This window comes from Pelophylax lessonae (genome assembly GCF_965119305.1).
Source record: "Pelophylax lessonae genome assembly, chromosome: 7".
Lineage (NCBI taxonomy): Eukaryota > Metazoa > Chordata > Amphibia > Anura > Ranidae > Pelophylax > Pelophylax lessonae.
In genome coordinates this window covers 1,049,039-1,058,871 of record NC_138774.1, presented here as the reverse complement: position 1 = coordinate 1,058,871, position 9,833 = coordinate 1,049,039, and the positions used below count along the sequence as shown (strand labels likewise).

General features: G+C 56.5%; 1 protein-coding gene across 1 annotated transcript; it reads right to left on the bottom strand.

Moving 5' to 3' along the window:
* Nucleotides 1-631: 631 nt before the first annotated feature.
* PTGIR (prostaglandin I2 receptor) lies at nucleotides 632-8,756 on the bottom strand. Its single transcript, XM_082264671.1, has 2 exons — nucleotides 7,832-8,756; nucleotides 632-1,390 (listed from the first exon to the last, which is right to left on the bottom strand). The coding sequence occupies exons 1-2, from the start codon at nucleotides 8,666-8,668 to the stop codon at nucleotides 1,139-1,141; spliced, it is 1,089 nt and encodes a 362-aa protein (XP_082120797.1). The 5' UTR covers nucleotides 8,669-8,756; the 3' UTR covers nucleotides 632-1,138.
* Nucleotides 8,757-9,833: the final 1,077 nt, after the last annotated feature.

Below are 9,833 nucleotides of genomic sequence, written 5' to 3'. Positions count from 1 at the left end.
GTCTGTGCCTGCCCTTCTATAGTCCCTCCCCTTTATATCCATCATTATCCAACCCACCCCCGCGGTCTGTGCCTACCCTTCTATAGTCCCTCCCCTTTATATCCATCATTATCCAACCCACCCCCGCGGTCTGTGCCTGCCCTTCTATAGTCCCTCCCCTTTATATCCATCATTATCTAACCCACCCCCGCGGTCTGTGCCTTCCCTTCTATAGTCCCTCCCCTTTATACCCATAATTATCGAATTCACCCCCGTGGTCTGTGCCTGCCCTTCTATAGTCCCTCCCCTTTATATCCATCGTTTTCTGATACACCCCCGCAGTCTTTGGTTGCCCTCTCATAATCTCTCCCACCAATCAATGACGATCCCACCTCTCCTTTAACTCCATCGTTGATTAATACGGCCTGCAGTCTGTCCCTCTAATAGCCCCTCCCCTTTATGTTCATCAGTGTCAGCCTTGTTTGTTCCGTTCCGATCCCTGATTGCGTCATAAGTACAAACGCTGTACCGATACCGCCATCCGTCTTCACAGCGACAGGCGGGACCCGCCATATCCCGTGTGCTCACTTTGTGTGCTGTCAGCAGATTTCTCTACCCTTTTTATTGTTTGTAATCTTGTTGGTCCTTTCAGTCCCTAGGGGGCAGGGAAAACTTGTTGTGGTGCAGGGGATTGGCTGATGTGGATGTGCAGGGGTGGAGCCAGATTCATTAAATTATGTGCTTTTAAAGCTAAAGAGTACCTGTCATGCTAGGCATGTGTTCTGTGATCGCCTGGGGCGATTGTGGGCTTGTACTCCTGTGACGTCTGTGTTACCAATAGCAACCAGATCTTCCAGCCAGATTTAAATGAAGGAAGCGGATTGGCTGCCATGGGGATCACAGACACTCTGGGGTGTGGCGTCCTCCATGTTGTGTCATAAATAAAGTTTTGTGAATATTTTGTCCCAGAATCCGTTGTAGTTCCGGAGTGTGAGAATGGCGCCAGGCCGCGGTTCGCTCCTACGACACCCATAAATACTCCAGGGGGGGACTTTCCCCTGTGGGGGTCCCCTGGTCCGGGTGACCCCTCTCTGCCCGCCTGGCACTTCTCTGTCCTTATCACCTGAAGATCTGTGTCCATTGAGTGCGCTCCGGCCTCTCAGGGACCACTGATGGAAGTCATGGGGCTGATGGTGGCGGTGTCCAGGGAACTCACTGCTGGCACCGCTTTGCTGGTCCGGCCCCAGGATGTGCAGAGCATGGAGTGGAGCTTCTTGAAGACGGAGCCGCGGAAGATGATGAATATCCAGGGGTCCAGGATGGGGTTCAGGGCGCTGAATCGGAAGGCCACGAGGTCGCCGGACTCATCATGAGGCTCATTCTGGTACAGGGCCCCCAGGAACGCCCGGAGCTGTCAGAGAGAGGAAGACGTCAGTAAGATCAGGGAGTGGGAGCTGTGTTCTGCAGGGGAGGAATAATACTCAGGTGGGGGAGCTATACTCTGCAGGAGAGGGGGAATACTCAGGCGGGGGTGCTATACTCTGCAGGGGAGGGGGAATACTCAGGTGGGGGTGCTATACTCTGCAGGGGAGGGGGAATACTCAGGTGGGGGAGCTATACTCTGCAGGGGAGGGGTAATACTCAGGTGGGGGTGCTATATTCATGCAGGGGAGGAATTATACTCAGGTGGGGGAGCTATACTCTGCAGGATGCAGGAGAGGGGTAATACTCAGGTGGGGGTGCTATACTCTGCAGGAGAGGGGGAATACTCAGGTGGGGGTGCTATACTCTGCAGGAGAGGGGTAATACTCAGGTGGGGGTGCTATACTCTGCAGGAGAGGGGTAATACTCAGGTGGGGGTGCTATATTCATGCAGGAGAGGGGTAATACTCAGGCGGGAGTGCTAAACTCTGCAGGGGAGGGGGAATACTCAGGTGGGGGTGATATACTATGCAGGGGAGGGGGAATTCTCAGGTGGGGGTGCTATACTCTGCAGGGGAGGGGGAATACTCAGGTGGGGGTGCTATACTCTGCAGGGGAGGGGGAATACTCAGGTGGGGGTGCTATACTCTGCAGGAGAGGGGGAATACTCAGGTGGGGGTGCTATACTCTGCAGGGGAGGGGTAATACTCAGGTGGGGGTGCTATACTCTGCAGGAGAGAGGGAATACTCAGGTGGGGGTGCTATACTCTGAAGGGGAGGGGGAATACTCAGGTGGGGGAGCTATACTCTGCAGGGGAGGGGGAATACTCAGGTGGGGGTGATATACGATGCAGAGGAGGGGGAATACTCAGGTGGGGGTGCAATACTCTGCAGAGGAGGGGGAATACTTAGGTGGGGCTACTATACTCTGCAGGGGAGGGGGAATACTCAGGTGGGGCTACTGAACTCTGCAGAGGAGGGGGAATACTCAGGTGGGGGTGCAATACTCTGCAGAGGTGGGGGAATACTTAGATGGGGGTACTATACTCTGCAGGAGAGGGGGGAATACTCAGGTGGGGGTGCTATACTCTGCAGGAGAGGGGGAATACTTAGCTGGGGGTACTATACTCTGCAGGAGAGGGGGAATACTCATGTGGGGGAGCTATACTCTGCAGGAGAGGGGGGAATACTCAGGTGGGGGTGCTATACTCTGCAGGAGAGGGGGGAATACTCATGTGGGGGAGCTATACTCTGCAGGAGAGGGGGGAATACTCAGGTGGGGTGCTATACTCTGCAGGAGAGGGGGAATACTCAGGTGGGGTGCTATACTCTGCAGGAGAGGGGGAATACTCAGGTGGGGTGCTATACTCTGCAGGAGAGGGGGAATACTCAGGTGGGGGAGTAATACTCTGCAGTAGTGTGAGATGCTCTTCAGCAGGGGGAGATGGTGGGGGGAGGAGGGAGTTTCTCTGGGGCCTCTGGTGATTTGCAGATGGTTATCGGGTTTCTGTCTGTCCCAGTTTATGAGGTGATGGAGGACGGGGGCTCCGCTCACACACAGCACACGGGGGCCCCCGCTCATACACAGCACACGGGGGCCCCCGCTCATACACAGCACACGGGGCCCCGCTCACACATAGCACACGGGGCCCTGCTCACACACAGCACACGGGGGCCCCCGCTCATACACAGCACACGGGGGCCCCCGCTCATACACAGCACACGGGGGCCCCCGCTCATACACAGCACACGGGGGCCCCCGCTCATACACAGCACACGGGGGCCCCCGCTCACACACAGCACACGGGGGCCCCCGCTCATACACAGCACACGGGGGCCCCCGCTCATACACAGCACACGGGGGGGGCCCCGCTCATACACAGCACATGGGGCCCCGCTCACACACAGCACACGGGGCCCCGCTCATACACAGCACACGGGGGGGGCCCCGCTCATACACAGCACATGGGGCCCCGCTCACACACAGCACACGGGGCCCCGCTCATACACAGCACACGGGGGGGCCCCGCTCCCACACAGCACACGGGGGCCCCGCTCCCACACAGCACACGGGGGGGGCCCGCTCCCACACAGCACACGGGGGGGGCCCGCTCACACACAGCACACGGGGGGGGGCCCGCTCACACTCAGTACACGGGGCCCCGCTCATACACAGCACACGGGGGGGCCCCGCTCATACACAGCACACGGGGGGGCCCCGCTCACACACAGCACACGGGGGCCCCGCTCACACACAGCACACGGGGGGGGGGCCCGCTCACACTCAGTACACGGGGCCCCGCTCCCACACAGCACACGGGGGCCCCGCTCACACACAGCAGAGGAAAAGTCATCACACAACCTTCCATTGTAGGTATCAACGTGTGATCTGCAGAATCACCCCCTCCCCTCCCCCCCTCCATAGATACAGTGCAGTGACTGAGCGTTGTCACCCGAGGACAGGAAGTGTCTTACTGGCGGGATCCCCTCCCCCCCATGTAGGGCCATATAAAGGGGTGACACGGTGGGGACACATTCCAGGCATTTCCTGTACAGACAGAGATAATTTTCCGCCATCGCAGTGACTGGCACTGAGGAATGTGGGGGTTGATAAGGACTCTCCGGCTGTGACTGGCGCTCGGCGGCTCCATAACTCAAATATACGAGGAGTCCTCCAACCGGCACCAACCGCAACTTCTCTGACCCAGCACGACTCCGGGGGGGGGGGGGGGGGGGGAGACGATACAGCAAGAACACTGTGTGTCCTAACAGTGCTGGGTTCTCCTATCACAGTGCTGGGCTCTCCTATCACAGTGCTGAGCTCTCCTATCACAGTGCTGGGCTCTCCTATCACAGTGCTGGGTTCTCCTATCACAGTGCTGAGCTCTCCTATCACAGTGCTGGGTTCTCCTATCACAGTGCTGGGCTCTGATATCACAGTGCTGAGCTCTCCTATCACAGTGCTGGGCTCTGATATCACAGTGCTGAGCTCTCCTATCACAGTGCTGGGTTTTCCTATCACAGTGCTGGGCTCTGATATCACAGTGCTGAGCTCTCCTATCACAGTGCTGGGTTCTCCTATCACAGTGCTGAGCTCTCCTATCACAGTGCTGGGTTCTCCTATCACAGTGCTGGGCTCTGATATCACAGTGCTGAGCTCTCCTATCACAGTGCTGGGCTCTGATATCACAGTGCTGGACTCTCCTATCACAGTGCTGGACTCTCCTATCACAGTGCTGGGCTCTCCTATCACAGTGCTGGGCTCTCCTATCACAGTTCTGGGCTCTGATATCACAGTGCTGAGCTCTCCTATCACAGTGCTGGGCTCTCCTATCACAGTGCTGGGCTCTCCTATCACAGTGCTGAGCTCTCCTATCACAGTGCTGGGCTCTGATATCACAGTGCTGGACTCTCCTATCACAGTGCTGGACTCTCCTATCACAGTGCTGGGTTCTCCTATCACAGTGCTGGGCTCTCCTATCACAGTGCTGGGCTCTCCTATCACAGTGCTGGGCTCTGATATCCCAGTGCTGGGCTCTCCTATCACAGTGCTGGGCTCTCCTATCACAGTGCTGGGTTCTCCTATCACAGTGCTGGGCTCTGATATCACAGTGCTGAGCTCTCCTATCACAGTGCTGGGTTCTCCTATCACAGTGCTGGGTTCTCCTATCACAGTGCTGGGTTCTCCTATCACAGTGCTGGGCTCTCCTATCACAGTGCTGGGCTCTCCTATCACAGTGCTGGGCTCTCCTATCACAGTGCTGGGCTCTCCTATCACAGTGCTGGGTTCTCCTATCACAGTGCTGGGCTCTGATATCACAGTGCTGGGCTCTCCTATCACAGTGCTGAGCTCTCCTATCACAGTGCTGGGCTCTCCTATCACAGTGCTGGGTTCTCCTATCACAGTGCTGAGCTCTCCTATCACAGTGCTGGGTTCTCCTATCACAGTGCTGGGCTCTGATATCACAGTGCTGAGCTCTCCTATCACAGTGCTGGGCTCTGATATCACAGTGCTGGACTCTCCTATCACAGTGCTGGACTCTCCTATCACAGTGCTGGGCTCTCCTATCACAGTGCTGGGCTCTCCTATCACAGTTCTGGGCTCTGATATCACAGTGCTGAGCTCTCCTATCACAGTGCTGGGCTCTCCTATCACAGTGCTGGGCTCTCCTATCACAGTGCTGAGCTCTCCTATCACAGTGCTGGGCTCTGATATCACAGTGCTGGACTCTCCTATCACAGTGCTGGACTCTCCTATCACAGTGCTGGGTTCTCCTATCACAGTGCTGGGCTCTCCTATCACAGTGCTGGGCTCTCCTATCACAGTGCTGGGCTCTGATATCCCAGTGCTGGGCTCTCCTATCACAGTGCTGGGCTCTCCTATCACAGTGCTGGGTTCTCCTATCACAGTGCTGGGCTCTGATATCACAGTGCTGAGCTCTCCTATCACAGTGCTGGGTTCTCCTATCACAGTGCTGGGTTCTCCTATCACAGTGCTGGGCTCTCCTATCACAGTGCTGGGCTCTCCTATCACAGTGCTGGGCTCTCCTATCACAGTGCTGGGCTCTCGTATCACAGTGCTGGGCTCTCCTATCACAGTGCTGGGTTCTCCTATCACAGTGCTGGGCTCTGATATCACAGTGCTGGGTTCTCCTATCACAGTGCTGGGCTCTCCTATCACAGTGCTGGGCTCTGATATCACAGTGCTGGGCTCTCCTATCACAGTGCTGGGCTCTCCTATCACAGTGCTGGGCTCTCCTATCACAGTGCTGGGCTCTCCTATCACAGTGCTGGGCTCTCCTATCACAGTGCTGGGCTCTCCTATCACAGTGCTGGGCTCTCCTATCACAGTGCTGGGTTCTCCTATCACAGTGCTGGACTCTCCTATCACAGTGCTGAGCTCTCCTATCACAGTGCTGGGCTCTCCTATCACAGTGCTGGGCTCTCCTATCACAGTGCTGGGCTCTCCTATCACAGTGCTGGGCTTCCCCCTCACAGTGCTGGGCTCTCCTATCACAGTGCTGGGCTCTCCTATCACAGTGCTGGGCTTTCCGATCACAGTTCTGGGTTCTCCTATCACAGTGCTGGGCTCTGATATCACAGTGCTGGGCTTTCCTATCACAGTGCTGGGCTCTCCTATCACAGTGCTGGGCTCTCCTATCACAGTGCTGGGCTCTCCTATCACAGTGCTGGGCTCTGATATCACAGTGCTGGGTTCTCCTATCACAGTGCTAGGCTCTCCTATCACAGTGCTGGGCTCTGATATCACAGTGCTGGGCTCTCCTATCACAGTGCTGGGCTCTCCTATCACAGTGCTGGGTTCTCCTATCACAGTGCTGGACTCTCCTATCACAGTGCTGAGCTCTCCTATCACAGTGCTGGGCTCTCCTATCACAGTGCTGGGCTCTCCTATCACAGTGCTGGGCTCTCCTATCACAGTGCTGGGCTTCCCCCTCACAGTGCTGGGCTCTCCTATCACAGTGCTGGGCTCTCCGATCACAGTGCTGGGCTTTCCGATCACAGTTCTGGGTTCTCCTATCACAGTGCTGGGCTCTGATATCACAGTGCTGGGCTTTCCTATCACAGTGCTGGGTTCTCCTATCACAGTGCTGGGCTCTCCTCTCAGTGTCAGGCTCTCTCTCCTCAATGTGCCGGGCTCTCCACTAACAGTGCTAGGGTCTCCTCTCAGGGTTGGGCTCTCTCCCCTCACACTATGAGACCCTCTACTAAGAGTGCTGGGCTTTCCTCTCACAGTGCTGGGCTCTCCTCTCATTGTTAGCTCTTTCCTCACATTGCTGGCCTCTCCAATAACAGTGCTGGGCTTTCTCCTCAAAGTGCTGGGCTCTCCTCACAGCATTAGGCTTTGCCCTCACAGTCATGGATTTTCCCACACAGTGCTGGGCTTTCTCCTCACAGTACTTGGGCTCTCCACTCAGCGTTAGGTTTTCTCCTCACAGTGCTGGGCTCTCCACTAACAGTGCTGGGCTTTCTCCTCACAGCGTTAAGCTTTACCCTCACAGTACTGAGCTCTCCTCTCACTGTTGGGCTCTCCACTCAGCATTAGGCTTTACCCTCACAGTGCTGGGCTTTCTCCTCACAGTGCTGGGCTTTCCCCTCACAGTGCTGGGCTTTCCCCTCACAGTGCTGGGCTTTCCCCTCACAGTGCTGGGCTTTCCCCTCACAGTGAAAGGTCCCCATGCCCTGGCACCGGTTCTCTGTACACAGTTGCGGTGAACTCTGACACAGTGGAGTCCACCTGAGCACACATCGGTGTTCACACAATCAGCTTTCTCACACACCGCCCCCACCATCCTCCCACCTGCGGGCCCTCAGGAAATGTCACCCTCTTCTCTCCCCTGGGGGGGGGGCAGAGTGATGACAAGGCGGTGACCCCCTACTGCTTACAATATGCCCCCCCGATGGCACTTACCGTCAACGGCACGGAACACACCATGAAGATGGTGGTCATCAGCACCAGCAGGATGAGATGCTCCAACTCCTCTTCTCCAGCCCCGAGGAACCAGCCCCGAGCTCCAGCTCTGCGCAGCGACCCTCTCCGCGCCCTCTGACCTTTCCTCATGCGGCACAAGCTGGCGGTCACAGAGGCGTTGCACACAAGGATGGCGAGGATCAGCAGTCCGGTCAGGGTGGCGTAGATCAGCGAGAAGGCCAGTGCCCCCTCGTTCCCGGCAGTGGAGGCCACCGCCATCCTGATGAAGCACCAGGTACCCGGACAATACTGCTTATGTTCACCCACACCGACCAGCGGCAGGGCGCAGAGGACGGCAGTCAGAATGTAGGAGGTTGGCAGCGCGGTCCTGGCCAGGCGGCGCCCCCAGCTGTTCTGAGTGTAGACGTACGGGTGGCTGATGGCCAGACATCGCTCGAAGGCCATGAAGAACAGGATCATCATGGAGGCCAGGTTGAAGAAGGTCATGGCGAAGGCGAAGAACTGGCACAGCGGCCGCGAGCCCAGCGCCAGGAGCGACGCCTGCTGGGCGTAGGACACGAAGACCACGGGGCTCAGGACACAGGTGCCCAGGAGGTCGGTGACGGCGAGCCCGGTGACCAGGATGCAGAACGGGGACGCCCGGGCTCTCCTCTCTCGTCGGTGGACCCCTAAGATGCCCAGGGCCAGCAGGTTTCCCACGACGCCCATGGCGAACATCAGGGTGCTGATGGCCGGGTTACCGTCTGCGTGGACCCGCGTGGAATTCTCGCAGTAGTGCTGCATGGCAGCGGGCAGAGATGGCAGGGGGGTTACCATTGGATAATGAGGAACCCACAAAAACAAAAGAAAAATGTGCTGTCACAGCGAGTCCTCGCCCGTCTCTGCACCTGCTTCCTCCTCCGTCCTCCTCAAACTCTCCCTCTGAGTCACAACTTTCTCTTCCTCTTCTGCCCGCTGTGATGCATGGCTCCCGCCCGGCGTTGGATCTGCCGAGAAGTTTGCGTGTCGCCTCTGCTCCGTCCCTCTCCGTCTGCCTTACACTTGATTCTCCTGCGCTGTGAACTGTCAGTGATCAGACCTACGAAAGAGAGAGCGAGCGGAGGAGGGGGGAGAGGGGGGGGAGACGCAGCAACTGAGACAGACACGGTCAGAGACTGCCGGAGAAGGTTGGCGCACTCTGCCGCCTTGTGTCCGCACCGGCCAGTTGGCAGAGGAAGGACGCCCGGCGTGCTGGGAGCGCGGCCAAACTTTCACTAAACAATATTCGCAAACCCACAACAGCAGCTTTTATGTGACAGTTATGTGACGGGCGCGCAATCAGCCCGGGACGGCGGGTGACGAGATGTGACGCAGCGTTTGGCGAAGGGATAAGGGTGAGCGGGGGAGGCAGCGCCGGGTTATGGGAGAACGGGTTATGATGACGGTTTATGAAGGAATGAGATGACATCCAGGATGAAGTGTCTCTGGCACGCCGCGCCGCTCCCGGGGAGGTGACGTGTACGCCGAGCGGGAGACGAGGACCAGAGACCGCCAGACGCGCTCATCTGTCAGCCTTGTGTGTATATGTGCGTGCACTTTGTATATATGTCAGCGCGACGCACACAATGCCAGCCGGCCGGCGACAATGGCGGGTGGGGGAGGGGGTGGGGTCTGCTGACTGGCGCTGCCGCTCCCGTATGCGCTGCCGGGGACCGAAAAAACGATCAATAGCGCACGGCGAGAAATCGTTTCATGGAAATTGTGTGCAAAAAGTGACAAATTCTGACATATTATTATTATTATTATACAGGATTTATATATTATTATTATTATTATTATTATTATACAGGATTTATATACTATTATTATTATTATTATACAGGATTTATATACTATTATTATTATTATTATACAGGATTTATATATTATTATTATTATTATACAGGATTTATATATTATTATTATTATTATACAGGATTTATATACTATTATTATTATTATA